A 15,943-nucleotide genomic window follows, 5' to 3' on the forward strand; every position below is an offset into this window, starting at 1 on the left:
GGATCTTCAGAATTAGGTTAAGTGTATGTCTGAAATTTAGATTTGTGACAACAATAGCTCTGATGACTTATTGTACAATGTTTTTATCGTAATTATTTCATTAGCAATGTGTAGTTCATTAATTCTGAATATATGATTAGCTCAAAATCTACTAGAGAGGTCTTTGGTGATAAGTATGGGTAATTTCTGAAAGTAGCTTAGAAATGTTTAAAAGATCCTAATAGATTTCCCTCCAAGAACTATTGTTCTTAACTAAGCAGTCACAAAACAGAAGGATAGAGAAACAGCAAAGTCATCAGTGGGGCACAGTTACTGGGAATAAGAGTCTACCTGTCTTGCTTGTCACCTACCAAGCAGTCTTCGTTTGGTTCTGGCTAATTGACACAAATCAGAAGATTGACCTGCTGCTTCATTTTGAGAATAATATTTAACACATTTATCTGCTGCTTGATGAATGAAGGCAAAAAATTAATTATTCTGTACAAATATAGACTGAATAATGAGTCTAAACTCTTAGCAGGGAGTTTAAATTGATGCCGTGCTGGGAATGCTACTGATTGCTTCCTGTTAGTTCTTTATCTTGAAAGACAAAGATTTAAATTTTGGAACCCAGAATTCCCACTGCTATGAATGAATTACTTTATGATAGAAATTTTATTTCAAATATCTTTCTTCCTAAAAGGAGGGACAAAAATGAGTGAGCATAAAATATTTCATGTTTTGGATAGTCGACTGTTTAGTAGAACTATTTTGTTCTACTGCTGTATGTTTTACACTGTAAGCTTGCGATAGCTTTCTGCTGACCTGAAAAATTGCCTGGACCGGTTAGTGGTTGTCAATAAAGTATATCTGTATAGTGTCATCTTAACATCTAATTAGATTTATATAATCGGCATCCCCTAACATTAGTGTGGTGACTGGAGGAGACCCTAATTAGTAAACTTCCATAGTGTTTAAAGGGTGCGCTTGACATTTTTCTTTGTACATTTTGATTATTTTACCAGTCTCTGAATGTGAAAAATGTACATTCTAGTATTTTTTTTTTTTCTTCAGTGTGGGAGCAGTTAGTGGTAAGCAAAGAAAATGTGTAATTTTCACACTTTTGATACCATGCCTCTTCGTACTGGTACTGAGCTTACATGAAGTAAAACATATTTTAATTCCCAGTGTTGTTTCTATTTCAGAACTTTTTTTGATACTTTTGTAACTTTAAGGACGATATAGTGCCTTCTGTAAAACTGTAAAAAGTATTCCTTCTGTAGTAGAGCTACTGCTCCACTGAAAAGCAAATTTGAGCTGGCACCTTCTTTCTACACTGCCACTCATGTGGGCTTTTTACTTGGTGGGAAAAGAACTTTCTGGGATGAAATTTTGCATATACGGTGACAGAAGGATGTATTTCTTTCTGTCTTATGATGGAACTTTCATTTAAATGTCATTTGAAAAAAAAGTGAAAAATAAAACCTCTGTTTTGCTTGATGGTGTGACTTAGATACCAGGTAGAGGTATATTCTTAGTGCAAATGTTTTTTCTATTGCAGTGCAGGAAATGTAAGACATACAAAATGCATAATATTAATCTGTATTAACAGCATCTGTTAACACTCTAAGCAAACTGCAGTCCCATGGGTTGTCAGTAAAGACTTAAGTAAATATATACACAGGGTATCAATCTATTCGGTGTCTGAGAACAGTCTGTCCCTTCCTGAGGACACCGTGTCGTAGTGCTTTGTTGGCACAGATAAGTGGGTTGTCACGCTAAACATACTGGCACATCTCTTCTGTCAGCCTGGGGAGGTCCTGATCCTTTAAAATGTGACATAGCTTCAGCAAGGACACGAGATTAACAGACTGTCCTTCACTTCTTAACTCAACCGTAAAGATTTGCAAAGTGGATTAATGAGCCTTTAAACATGCCCATGGAAGTTCAGCTATAAGAAAGTGTGCAAAGACCACTGTCATGTTGGGCTCTAAGATTCCTATTTCTGGTGCTTTGCCTTATTACATGCTCTGTGCACGTTCCATTTCCCCATTTTTCACATCACAAATGAGCATGTTTGACCCCGCTGAGTATCCTGTCTGCAGTTTTCTATTTGTCTTTCACTTATTCCTATCTACTTCCACCTGATTATCAGGGGTCTGACATGGACTTACCCCAGATATTGCAAAAGCTGAGGGCGGGGCTGGGATCTTCATTTTGTGCTTGGAGTCTTTTAAAATAAGTACTTCAGTAGCAATAACAAGCCAGCCTGTATGTAAGTATTTTCACCAGCGCATTTCTTTTTCCCCTCAAGACTTCTTGAAATGCTCCCTAGTTTTGTGGGAGGCTGGCCTGCAGTTAAATACAACTTTTACTTTCAAGGTTAGTTTCTTTATGTTTAGCTTTCTAAATAAGTGTTAAAGTTGAATAGAGGCCAACTACCTACATGTGCTTTTGCATTAATCTCCGTTTTCCATTCTTTCCTGAGGCAAATTTGTTTTCTGTGGAGCTATATATAGAGAAAGAGGCTTTAATAAAATTTTATCTGTTGAGCTAGTACTTAGCAAGTGTGTTCTCAGTCCACTCGTACGTCTGAAGAAGAGAGAATGGAATGACATTGGGAAATAGTGTACGTACAAGTCTCAATGAGCGAATTAGGGTAGCATGGCCTCTATTTCAAAATTGTACGTAAGTCTCCTGATAATAAGCTGTGTGAAGCTTAAGGAGGTCTCACACCACTGTGCAGTAGTTCTGATGAGGGCAAGGCTTATGACAGCCGTGGAGCCGCTCTTCGGTACAGCAGTCGCACAGCTTTTGGAACGGGACCTTTGTGAAGGGCAGCACGGTGTTAACATAGCTGTGCCAGGTCACATCCAACAACTGCCGTGAGCATCCCTGCGCCACGCCGTACTGCATACTGTTGTCTCAACTTCAGCGCCAGTGTTCAGCATAGCCTAAAAGGAAGCAGTGTGCATGGTAGCAAAGTCAGAGGAGGTTGTAACTGCAAGATGATGTATTTCAGGGGATTGTCAGAGGCTGAGACCAAACCTTCTGGGTGGCACAGGATGAGACTTGGCTGCCTGAGCTGCTGGTGCGCCACAGCCGTGGCAAGAGTTGTAAATCTTTCTGTGTTCAGTCACTAAAGGGAGCCAGGGAGCAGTGCTAGGCCATCAAGGATTGTGTTTGTCTTCTGCTGTACACTCAAGATCTCAGTTTTATAACTTTACATTTTGTCAGTATTCTGGTATTCTTTCCTTGAGGTTCTTTGGAAATACTTGCAAGAGGGTGGATACCTATTTTGTGCTTAGTGTTATTTTGAAATAGAAGAGAGAAAGGGATGCTGTGCCTAGTTTTACACTTTGGTTAGCAAACACAGCAAATACTACATCTTTGTTTGGTTGGGTTTTTTTAATTGCTTGTGAAGAATGGCATATTATGGATGTGACATGCATATGATCTGCATGAATCTTAGCTCACTGACAGCCATGAGAGTTGTGGTTTTGATAAATACACGTCCTGCGTTGTTTTCATCTCACAGAGAAGCAAACCCCAATATTCTCTATGGAAAATAATTAGTAAATCATTATGGTCTGGTATTAGAATGTTCTTATATTTTTTCTCAGCTGTCGGTAACATTAGTCGTTTGCCTTCATGTTCCATTAGATAATTTTATAAAACTTGTTGGATTGGTTTCTGGCTGCATTTAGCTTATTTTTATTTTGAATAAATAATGTTTGTAAGGAATTTACTCCTAATTAGTGAGCAGTACGGGCATACGCACCAATACAAATTTGTAGGTATCCTGTGAATGATGAACAATCATGAAATAGTTTATTGTTTGAATGCTTGTTGATAGAAAACTCAGAGTCACCTCTGGAAACTGAGGTGCAGCTATTTTCTTGTTAACAACTACAGACCTGAAATTAGTTAGAAGAAGAGGAAATTTGATATTTTATTGGAAGGTACTTGTTAAAACACTTTAATTAAAGTTAAGTTGTATGCATTATACTAAAGAAAATTCTGCTAAATATTTTGAAGAAGACGTATGTTGTCATCAAGGATTAACTGGGTACACTACCTAATAAGTTGATATAAGAGCCAAATTATGTTTGATGAAAACTTGTAACAGATCTGCTGAAGGCAGAAAATTTGGATGCCTTATTAATAAAGATTAAATAAGCCCATGAAAAAGTCATTACCACTAAACTAACTGAAATATACTATTGCAAGTAATCCTTTTTCATAGCCCCCCCTCCCGATATGTGTTATGAAAATCATGACTTAAGATCTGACCTCTGCTTGGAGGCAATCATGACAGATGGCCTATTCAGGGTTTTCCAGGATAAACGGATTCCAGTTATTTAAGTTATAAATAATTACTGGCCTAGTGGCCTAGTGCTGCAGTTACTGGTAACAGCTTAAATAACTAGTCCCTTACATAAGTATATGTTAACCTAAAAGCTAATAATTATGTGAATAAACTTTTGAATAATATTACTCTGATAATGTTTTGACTGCAATTTCCAGGAAACAAATACAAAAGTAGGCCTTAGAAGTGAATGCATAGGTACAAAAGTATGACTCAAATAGCTGAAATAATATTTTATTTAAGTGGGGTTCTCATTAGACAATAATAATTATGGTGGCATAATTACTGGAAGCAATTATTCTTGTCACTGGCTGCTGTCAAAAAGTAAATCAGGAAATACTTGGAGAAATTGAGTAGGGAAAGAAAAAAGTTGAAGGATTATGTAGCCCTTCTAGTTAACTTAGTGAAATAAATAGAAGTGCTTTGCTGAATAGATAATAAATCTGGACAGGTGCCAGAAGATTGGGTAAATATCAGTATGGCACCCTAAACTGAAATTAATGGGATTCTTAAGAGTGTCTTCAAATAGTTTCAAATAAAGCCTGAACGTAATTTATTGTAGGACTTTTTAAACAATGAGACAAAATGTAAAAACCTAAATAATATGAAAGAAATATCACTTTAATGGTAATGCTTTTATACTATGGTTGTTTGGGAAATAAAGCACAAAGAGTAAAAAACAATAATGAAGCATACTTTACATTAACCACTTATTTAAGCACTGTGAATTAAAATAAAAAATCGACAATAATACAAACCCACATTCTCATTCTTAAAAAGTCAGCAGAGAACACATGCTGGGTGTAATGGACTTAATTATTATTCTCAAGTTTTTCTTAAAAAAAGTAAAGTTTTGTTTCATCTTGTTTCGATATACAAAATGAACCTGCTGGAACAGGTGAGAATTTCACAGAAGTGTTTCTGTTGATTTAGTTGGGGTGCAGTGATTACGGTGCTGTCATTCTGGTGTTACTCATCCTAGAAGAGATTCTGAAAACTATCTGAAATTGGGTAAGAAAAATTTAAGAGACCAGCAAAGACAAGGTAGCGGTGGCCTTCTGGTATAGCCTGTCCTGCAATAGAGTCATTATAGATAGCATTATGGAGAGCGATAGTATCTAAGCAGCAGGATATGCCTTTCTTTCCAGTGGTGACGACCATCATCTAGTGTAGGTGCTATATGACTGACCTATCACAGGAGCAGTATCTGAACAGGTCACAAGCATGAGGTTTCTGTGTTTAGGGTTGTCAAAGGAGTATGGTTTATGACTGTTCAGAATGTTGTACCTGACAGAAGAACTTCTGTTAAAAATACTTCTCTGATGAAGGGGCGATACTTCTGCTGCTGGACCAGGCATAGTCTTAGCACGCTTTGGTGTGTGTACTTCTGGCACTTTAATGGGATTTTCCCTCTGTTCTTAAATACTCATTTAAATTCAGTATTAATTATCCATGCTTTGAAACAGGGGTGTTTAGTGGTTAAATTATGTCTTTCAGACATCTAACCTTTATTGGATTAAAAAACCCCTACTTCTGTCTTTGTATTTTACTTCCATAGCGAGCTCTGTGTCATTCAAAGCGGGTTATATCTTACACCATAAATATACCCTTCTTCTCCAAGTCAGCCACATAAGAATGAGAAAAAGCTTTGCGATAAAGACTTTTCCTTTTACATATGCAGAACAAAGTCTGTTAAAGACTAACTTTAGCTTCTTATGCCCTTATGCCCATGGGTAACTGCATGCATAACTTTGAGTTAGTTAATGCTTTACCTTCTTGTGGATTTTTTGCATGTTACACTTTCTGCTGTTTCTATAAGCTTCCTTGAAAAATTTCCATCTGCCAAGTGCTCAGTGTAGTTTTAACGTGTGCACTAACTAGTCGTGCCTTTAATATTGATCGAAGCTTTGGTTTAAGCTGCTTGGCAATCGTGTATGGTTAAATATATGCAAACTCACAAAGCAAAAACATGTACTTTGTTCCTGTTCTCAAGTCTATGTTTGTTTCAAGACTATTCACCTTTCTACTTGGGACTCTGATGCATCTGCAATTTACATGGAGAGGTCCTGAGGGAAGGATTAGGCACCCTTTTTGTCCCTCACCTGTAGGCAGGAATGTGCCGGGAGCACATACTGTTGCATTGCTTTTGAAAGCTCTGAGGAGAGTTCAATGGAGACATCTAACCTTGGATGAGCAAAGCATTCCCAAGAAGAGTAGCTGTGATATTAAGAGCAAGAACCTTTTAGAAAACAAAGTCGTGTTTGATGGTATAGAGGTTGCTTATTAAAATAGCTTGAAAAAAAAAAGAATTAAACTCTGCATAGGCAAATACAGATTTGGCAGTATCTACATGTGTAAAGATTTTTATTTTTTTTTTAAATATCAAATCAGTAGCCATAAATATACATTTTTTCTAATTTCTCAACATTTTCTTCTTGTAGCCTTCACAAGTGCAAAGAGGTAGAATTACAATGCTAAAAATTTACCATGGGGGGGGGGGGGGGGGGGAACCTGTCATGGTTTCTCTAAAGAGCTTTGAGTGATTTAAAATTGCTTTCTGCTTTACACAAGAGATACTTTTCATTTGGGGAAAAAAAAAAAAAAAAAAGTGTGACGATAAAGACAAACATACCCACAATTTTTATATCTTTAGTAACCCAAAAGACTATTTTCTATGAAAGCTTTTAACGATTTCTTGTCACTCTTTGGGTGGAGTGGTTATGGAGTGGTTAGACAAAGGAATGTTACCTGCAATAATTTTTGTACCAGTCATCTTAAATTGTTTTATTTTCAATGATTAAACTGTTTTAAATAATGAGCGAAATTTGGATCCTTAGTTATGGCAAAAAGAAATCAAAGTCTTGAAGGGATAAGGACAAATTAAAATACATATCAGCGGTGTAACAGAAAAGAACAAAACATAGGTTGTCTTTAGTTGGAAATAATGATATGGTATGGGAATATCAAAACAGCCACTTTATAGGCTCTGAAAATTGATCAGGTAATATAGGTAGTAATTTAAGAAGATGCTGTAGTTGACTCTTTGCAGGCTTAAACATTGAAGCAAGTTCTAGAAAACTTGATTATAATAAATCTTCTAGTACTCTAAAGAGGGGTGCTGATTCTATCATTGCATTTTTAAAGAGCTGCTGAAGTGACACGTTTGGTAAGCACAACTAAGTTAAATGACAACTGTTTTGTCTTTATGGCTGGGGAAATGCATTTACTTGTGCATAATTTGGTTTATTCTTCAAGTAGTGCCCTAGAAGCTCTTCTGAAATCCCTCATTAATAAGTAGGAGAACATGTTTGAATTCAGATTCTTATATCCACTTAATGCAGAGGTGTTTGATTGTGGATAGCCAGTTGCTTTACAAGAAAACTGGTATCGTTAGAGTCGTGAGCGGTACTGTTATTCTAGGTGTCAGCTGAGTAATTTGTGGGCACCTGTGCTTGTTTTCTGTTGATCTTTGCATTTTTTTAATGAGGCTAACACATTAGGTATATATTTTAGCTAATTGCTGCAAGTATCAGTTAGGAAGATAACATTTTACTAGCTTGACGGCCTTTCAAGCTACTGACATTGCAAGTTATATTAATTAAATGCTAGACTCACAAAATTATTCCTCAGTTTGGAGGGGCAGATGATACTCAGCACTTCTGATTTAAAAAAAAAAAAAGTTTTTACAGATAGCTATCATATTTGTATGTGGAAACTAATTCCCCCCCCATCTTTAAAGAACCACACCTAAATTTTACTGGTTTTTACAGCTGTTGGCACAATCACATAGGCACAATCACATATATTCTAATATGATGGGTTTTTTTGAACATAGATGCAATTTTCAGACTTGAGATTGAGCTTCTTATTTGTAAACCCACAAATTTAGAGTCGTTATGCTATGGCTACACTGAATTGTCCTTGTGAAACACAGCAGTCATAGGGTAATATTGGCTAGCTGGTTGAGAAAAGCCTATGGCTCACTTGTGACACAACGATAGCACAAACTATCAGAGCTTTCTGGTGCATCCAGCCCATGAATTTATGTTTGCATTCAAATTAGAATAATTGATTGGAAGTCACAGCTTGATACGACTCAGACAAGAGATACACAGAGAACAACAGGGACTATATTTCTCTTACCAGAGCTCAGCAATTGAAGGCCATTTGCATTTCAGTATTCCTGCAGCTCTACTCCTGGAATATTTTGATGATCTGCCAAGTCATGCAGCGTGTTTAGTTGCTGGACAAAGACTATCACTTTGATTGCTGTTGGGAATCTTCGAACAGAGAGAACAAAACCATAGCTTAGATAAAGAACAGTATGTTTTGTGTTCCATTTCCTGCTGTTCTATGGTAGCTGTTAGATCCTGGTAAGGACTGAAAAAACATAACTTTCTCATGTACTTCATCTTAATTCAGCCTTTGTTGAGGCCTTTGTTACCTGAATCTAATTATGCTTCTGAATTAAGCTTACTGATTCTTTTCTCTCACTAAATTAATGGACTTTTTTGGAGATGTTATGCTTTTATTTCCTATAACTGGCTAATTTTTAGTTAATTTTTTTTTTTTAACTAAACCCCTATTTATTTAGTATTAACATTGTGTGAGATATACTGGAATCTATAATTCTGTAGGGCCCTTTGCTTGCCTAAATTATAAGTAAAAATTGTCTCCCCTGAAAAAGTATGCATAAAGTAATTCTTTTATTTTTACACAAATTTAGAGGGGACTAATTAAGATTATTTTTTTCAGGCAGTTTATTTGAGGTGGTGGTTCTTCAGTTGTATGAGCAAGTGCAAAGTCCTCCTTTCAATTATGATCTGTACAGTGGTAGTCATCATTTTGATTCCTCAGGGCAAAAAAGAAGAATTGCAAATGTTCCAAGAGGTACTGCACCCCAAGAGGAACAGACTAGGACTGTAGCTATAATCAGATAATTCCTTGTCTTCACAGGTACAGGCAGTATAGAAAGGGTTGATTGACCACTTACTGAGAGGTGATGGTGGTGTCACTCTTTGGAATGGTCTCCTTGCAGATCCTTGGAGGGCTGTTGCCACAGGTAGATGGCACACATTGATCTTGGGCATCCGCTCTTCATTACACCTATGGCTTAGACTGTGGAGCTCTAAACTAACATGTTTTTAAAAGGTTGTTAAAACTTTGAGAACCTAGACTTCTTGCCAGCTGACATGAAAGAGGATGTGCTGCAAATTGTTAAAATACTTTAGACCTGTCTCGACTGTGTAGAAACTTGTAATGACTTCAATTAGTTACCTTTATCATACTGAACTACAGCTGTTGCCTGGGGTTTATGGTTGTCAGTTCTAAGTATCAGGAGTATCCAGCTGTGCAGAGTCATTTTGTAGAGTATTCCGTAGACTAAGTTATTTTTTAATTTCATCTGTAATCAACCTCAAACTGTGTAGTGTTACACATTGTATGCTTATATGTGATGTGTAGCGTTGTATTCTCAGACTGAATTGGCTTTTATCCACCCCAAGTGTGAGGCGTACATGACTCCAGAGATGGTGGAATTTGCATTACTTCTCTACACTAAACACATCTCTGGAAGAATTCACTGTACGCTGAAACATGCAGCAATATAGGTTCGTTTCTGCTAAAAGTTTACTTGAAAATTTGGTATATAATCAGAAACAAAGTAGCCTGACACATGAAGTTATATTAAAAATACAAGCCTAAAATAACGATAAGGTAATAATCCATCAGAAGTAAAAGAGTATTAGAAAGGGTCTTCAGTGAAGATCTGAAGCTTTCCCTCCTCATAAGGGATCAAGAATGTGATGGTTCAAAAGGAAGCTTCAGCTAACTACTCATGTGAGCAGCTGCTCTCAGTAGGTGTAGCAGACTTTAATCCGACCTTAGAGCTCTAGTAACCTGGGAACCATATGTTTTATTCCTAGGGTATCTAGGAATAAATATATACTAGGTTAATTTTACTGCCTTTGCAAAAACACGTTTGTGTGCATTCGGTTTAGAGGAGGAAGTGTGTCAGAGTGACCATTTAAAGGTTGGAGGTTGGGGGGGGGTGGGGTGGGGTGTGGTTAGTAGTAGAAAGATTGGATATTCTTCTTAGTCTTAGGAGAATGGTCAGGAAATTTTCCATTTGAATGATATTATGGGGAGAAGTATCTTTTAAATAATGATTGAAATATTCTTTTAGAATCAGAGTGAAGACATTCTTAAAAGTTTTACTCCTTTTTTTTTTTTTTTTTTCAAGTTCATAGTCTTTCTTCAGGGAAGAACCAAAACAGTAAAGGGGTCCCAAGCAGTGAGCTGCACCAGCTTAATGTGTAGTCACCTTGTTTATGGTGTGCTTTCAGAGGAACAGTCAAGTCTGGGATCTTTTCAGACATAGCAAGCCAAAAATTTATACATACATTCCTCTGGGCTGTAATCTTTATGTAGTATTCTTCTGGCGGAAACTTAAAAAAAACTATTATGTTTATTCCAAATATGCATTTTGTGGGGTTTTGTGTAATTTTTTTAAGGATTTTTTTTTTTTTTTTCTCTAGCCAGCATTAAACTCTAGTTTCCAGGCATCTGCACAAAAAATGCACAATAATATACCGATCATGGGAGAATGCAGTTTAGCAATCATAACAAATGAAATCTGCCCATAATTCCTGTGCATAGTAAAACATTATAATAAGGAGTTACTGATTGATTTTACGAAATTAGAGAACCAAATCCCCAGAGCTTTTATTCTGTCTATGAAGGTTCAAGTGGCATGAGAGATTCGCTCAACGTCTTTTCTACACGCTTCACTTGTTAGGTCCAAAGCAAGCGGTACCTGTTTGCCCAGTCCCAAGTGCAGTCATAAAGAAAGCAGCAGCAGCTCATCCCTTTTCACCCAGTTTAATAGAGTTGACCAGTGTCATACCTGATACAACTCCCCTCCTCTGCTCATAAACTCCACTTACAAGAGAATATGCAAGGAACCATCGTGACGGGTTCCAGAGCAGCAGAAAGAAATGGTTTGTCTCATTTTGAAAAGTCTAAACAATACTGAAATACCCTCTGCTTGAAATTTTGAATGAAAACCAGGAAATTCCAGAAGCACCAGAATAGTTTTGAAAGACATCTATCTTTCCCAGAAGATTTTGTGTGCTCCTGTTTAAAAGCAGGGGGAGCTGGGGTGGGGACTAGTTTACTTAGAAGTCAGAGTCTGCTGTTGTTTCAGTCCTGTTTAGTTGGTAAATAGTATTTCAGCACACGATATAGAATTTAGCTAGAATTCACAGTAGAAGCTTGAAAGAACAAAAAGTCTGATTGTTTGTCTTTATATTAAGTGCTTATCTCTCCAAGTTGCAGAGGAGCAAATTTGCATATGCTTGTCCTTCTTATACTTTTTTTGAGTCTCCAGTTTTATTTACAAGTACTTCATGATATGTTGGTTATACAATGAAAAGCATTTAAAACACAGATTCATTTTTTTGTATCTATGTACAGATTGCTTAAATGCACAAACTGTTCACTGGTACTTCCTTCACTCTTAAAAACAACCAGTTTGGTATGTAAAGTTCTGCTAGCTACATTCACAAAACTAAGGAAAATAAACAGTCTTGTAGGGCTTGCAAGACAGTGGATGCTCTGATGCAGTGAAAATCGTAACTGCTGCTAAGTTGGTGACAATGAGTTTAGTTGGTGCTTCAGCTGGATTTCTCATTGCGAAGCCTTTGCTGGGTTGTATTCATGCCCTGGAGGACCGAGTTCTTGTAAGCCTACAACTGAAATCTTTTATAATGGAAAAATGGATTTGACTCCGCAGACAGTCATCAGGCTGTGTGGCACTCTTCATGTTACTAATGCTTTACCGGCATATATTTTTATCTCATGTTAAGATTTCAAGAGACTGAAAGATGAATAAGAATCAGTTCACCTGTAGACTCACTCATCTAGTCATTTCCAGTGCAATAAAGCTAAGGCTAGTTTCCACTTATTCCTCGCTTCCTCAGTTCCGTGGGGTTGTGTGGAGAAATACAGCTTCATGCATTTCGTGCTTTGAAAATTATCTATTAATGGTAAGTATGGAAACGGTAGAGCTGTAGTTTTTCAAGAAGGGGCTGTAGTTTGTCAGAATCAGAACCTGGGAAGATGAAAGCCAGCTGTAAGCACAAGCATGTCTGTGTACTGTGTGGAGATGTATTGCAGAAAAAATAAGCCTACTTTACAAGTACATAATATTCAGTGACATTAAATAGGTGCTACTTTACCATGTAAGGTTTTTAGCATTATTGTATGGATGTTCCAGTTCTATTCAGTCTAGTACTAACCTCATTTGGAGTACTAGGCACTCAATCTGGCAGGTTAATCTTTTTATTTTGTTTCATGATGTTACAGAATAACACATTTTAAATTAAAAAATACTATAAACAACCAGACTGTAAATTGCTTCAGTTGTTGTGGAAAAAAAAAATTGCTCAAAGTTATTTTCTGTAATTAATTAGCAAGGTTTTACACTGAATACCTACATTACCTATTTCAACTGGGAAAAGTAGACAGTGAAATTTTAAAAATACTTATGAAGGTTTCTTACACTTAAAAAAAAAAATCTTACTAGTGCTGTATTTCCAGAATGTATTAGTGTTTCTTAAAAGGTATTTTGCTACTGTTACGAACTAAAACCAAGTTTACATGCGACTTACAGTTGGCATGTAGCATTTATTACTTGTGTGTGTACATTACTTTTTGCTATTTACAATACATCCTAGTGTAACACTTCATGACCAGCCAAGTATTCTGGTGTGTGTGGACATGAGTACATACATGTTCGTGTGTTTTCACACTGTTGATTTGTATTTAATATCTGCTACGGCTTTCTGTGGCTATTTCTAGTTGTTTCAGGGAATGTGGGGTATTGCCTCCAAATGTTACATGGTTTTAGGAATGGTGCTAGTCTCACAGTTATTTTGTAATAAAATTCCTTTAAAATAACACTTTTGTAATTAAAGTGACAACTTGAGAAAGGTTTAACATGGAGAGAAGGCACTGAATTTGCTGACACTGAAATAGTATTAATGCATGTAAGGTATGCTGAAAGTGCGTAGTTCTTTTCTAACCTGCATGGTGTAACCCTTCAGAGTACTTTAAATAATAAACATGTTTTAAAAATATGTTTATTAGCTTGTTTAGATATAACTTAAAAAGCTGTTTTTAAAGGCATGCATCCAGAGACATGCACACAATAAATTCAAAGTGTCAATGTTTCAGGGAATCTAAATTATTTTCAGAATTTCAGAAATTGAAAAGGGATAAGTGGAAGGAGAAAATGTTGGGCTGGTGCCAAGCGATAGCTCGTAACCCTCACAGACTTCCAAACAGCACAAGAACACCCGAGGTCTCAGGTGATGCTTCACATAACTCTACTTTGGTGAGTGAAAAGTTGCATTTCATGATGGTGGCATGCTCAGATGAACTTCAGAGGTGTTAAATTTATTTTTAAAAATGTAGTGTTTCCCATTGATTGGATTGCCTCAGTGTGTGAAACCCTTTGACGTTAAAGCTATTTACTCTTTCCATTTGCTATTTTTTTTCATCTTTTATGTTATGCATGGTCCATTCTGACTTGCATGCTACATCTATAAATCAGTATTGATGTTTTGTGAATGGTAAAGTCTTTAAGCAGGAAATGTCCTAATATGGATTACTTACATTCTTTGTGATCTTAATAAATGTTATGGCATTTGGTCCCTGATGAATATAGCTGGACATTATTTAAAGGTACCTTGTCTGCTCTTTGCTCCTGCCTGTAATGGGAACAAAGTATAGTATGTCTGCATTTGTGTTAGACAGCTGGATTTAAAATTATCTTCATATTTTTAACAAGATGCTGCAAGAGATGGTTGAGTTTTTGCATGCAAAATTATTGATAGTAGATGTTTGGGCAATGTAAAGTCAACAATTTACATAGTGGAGTTACCATGAATTGTATGAAGTTGAATAAAGTGACTCACTGACAAAAATTTTAATCCTGCAGTTTTTTGCTCATTCAAATAAATCCATTTACATCAGTAGACCTACCCAGGTGAGTAAGAATTGATACTTGAATGTAAAAGCTTCAGACTGCCCTGCACGTAAGAGCAAAAATTATCTGTGTACTTTTCTTCAACTGTATTGACATTTTCAGACTATAGCAAAACTGATTATTTGAAACATACACAGTTAAATATGTCTGGTCCAATTTCAGTATTAAGTTTAAAATACGCACAACATTTTCCTACCTGAAAAAGCATGAGGTATCAGGAAGTACTGCCCTCCGGTTTTTGAAACATGAACATGATGATATCTAAGCAGAAAGGTGAATAATTGTTTATAACCACTGATGAAATGTGATATTCCACAGAGTGTGAAGAGAGTTATAAATGAAGAGGCAGTGGTCTGTTTGAAAGTTGTTGAAGTTCTGGTGGAAAAAAGCTCCTACTTAATGTGGTAAAATTCTTTTGTTCAGTGGTAGATTATATAGAATGTAAGTTTCTGCTAAGGAAGAGAACACAAAAAGTTGCAAATTTTATAGTTTACTTGATATCCTAGATTATTATTGTTATTATAGCTCACTTTTATCTGGAATTCTTTTCTTTCAGAGAAATAAAAGGAAATTAAAAAGCAGTGAGTCATGAAAGAAGAAAATTCAAGTATATTATCCCCATATTTACTATTAGTATTACTATTGTATTTTTAAATTTTATTTAGTTACTATTAATGTGTAGGTATTGCTAGTAGTAGGTGGTAGCTATTAAAGAATTTAGATATGTGGAAATTTGCATATTTTGATTTTTGCTTGACGGCTAGTCAACATTTAATTCAGTTTGATATTCCAGAGGTAAGCATTCTAATCTACCAGATGGGATTTAGAAATTATGAACTGGGAATACAGTTCATAACAGTTGAATCAGTTGAGTTAGCATGTTTTAACCTTATTAATATTCAAACTAGTTCAAAAATAAGTTTGCGTGAAACTATATAGACTGCTGCTTAGTTGATGAAGAGTGTAAGAAAGCCAGAGATATAAACAGCTGGGGAAGATAATGTGTGTCCTTTAGTGTCATAATTTGCTACGAATAATAATTCTCACAACAGCAAATAAAACAATAATATCACTTGAAGCCTGTCAAGCTTTCCTTTTCAATTTCTCTGCTTCCTGCTCTCTCAACCATTATTCTTTCTACCCCTCACTTCTGAAGTAAATGACATTCAATATAAGCTTTTGCTGGCAGTGTCTTTCCAACTTGTGGGCTTTAGGCTGAAAATCCTTATTTTCCTTATGAACAGTTTTAAACTGAAGTCTCGTTTCAAATCAGTTTTGATTTTCCTTAGTAGTCTTAGCCTTTCAATGTTGAAAAATTTTTCATCTGGTTTTGAGTAACGATACAGACTTTAGCACTGGAAAATGAAAAATAACGAAACAGCAGAAAGTAAAGACTATAATAAATTATTTTTTGTAAGTGTACAAGTCCCTTCTTTTTGAATTAACCTTCATTTTTTAGTGGATTGCAGTTCCTCTGTGGACCTGGTTCCCATAGTAGGGGTTTATTTGGTCTGCTTTGTGAGCACAGTTATGGTAGGAAGACACAG

General features: G+C 36.1%; 1 protein-coding gene across 3 annotated transcripts in view; it reads left to right on the forward strand.

Moving 5' to 3' along the window:
* Positions 1 to 15,943, forward strand: part of MARCHF1 (membrane associated ring-CH-type finger 1) — a 256,852-nt gene that overhangs the window by 141,061 nt on the left and 99,848 nt on the right. For all 3 annotated transcript variants that reach the window (XM_049833781.1, XM_049833800.1, XM_049833791.1), the window contains one exon: positions 13,603 to 13,742. In XM_049833781.1, coding sequence (XP_049689738.1) covers positions 13,641 to 13,742 — 102 coding nt within the window. In that variant the 5' untranslated portion in view covers positions 13,603 to 13,640. The remainder of the gene's footprint in view (positions 1 to 13,602; positions 13,743 to 15,943) is intronic.

Source organism: Accipiter gentilis, chromosome 3, assembly GCF_929443795.1.
Source record: "Accipiter gentilis chromosome 3, bAccGen1.1, whole genome shotgun sequence".
In the NCBI taxonomy this organism is placed as follows: Eukaryota; Metazoa; Chordata; class Aves; order Accipitriformes; family Accipitridae; genus Astur; species Astur gentilis.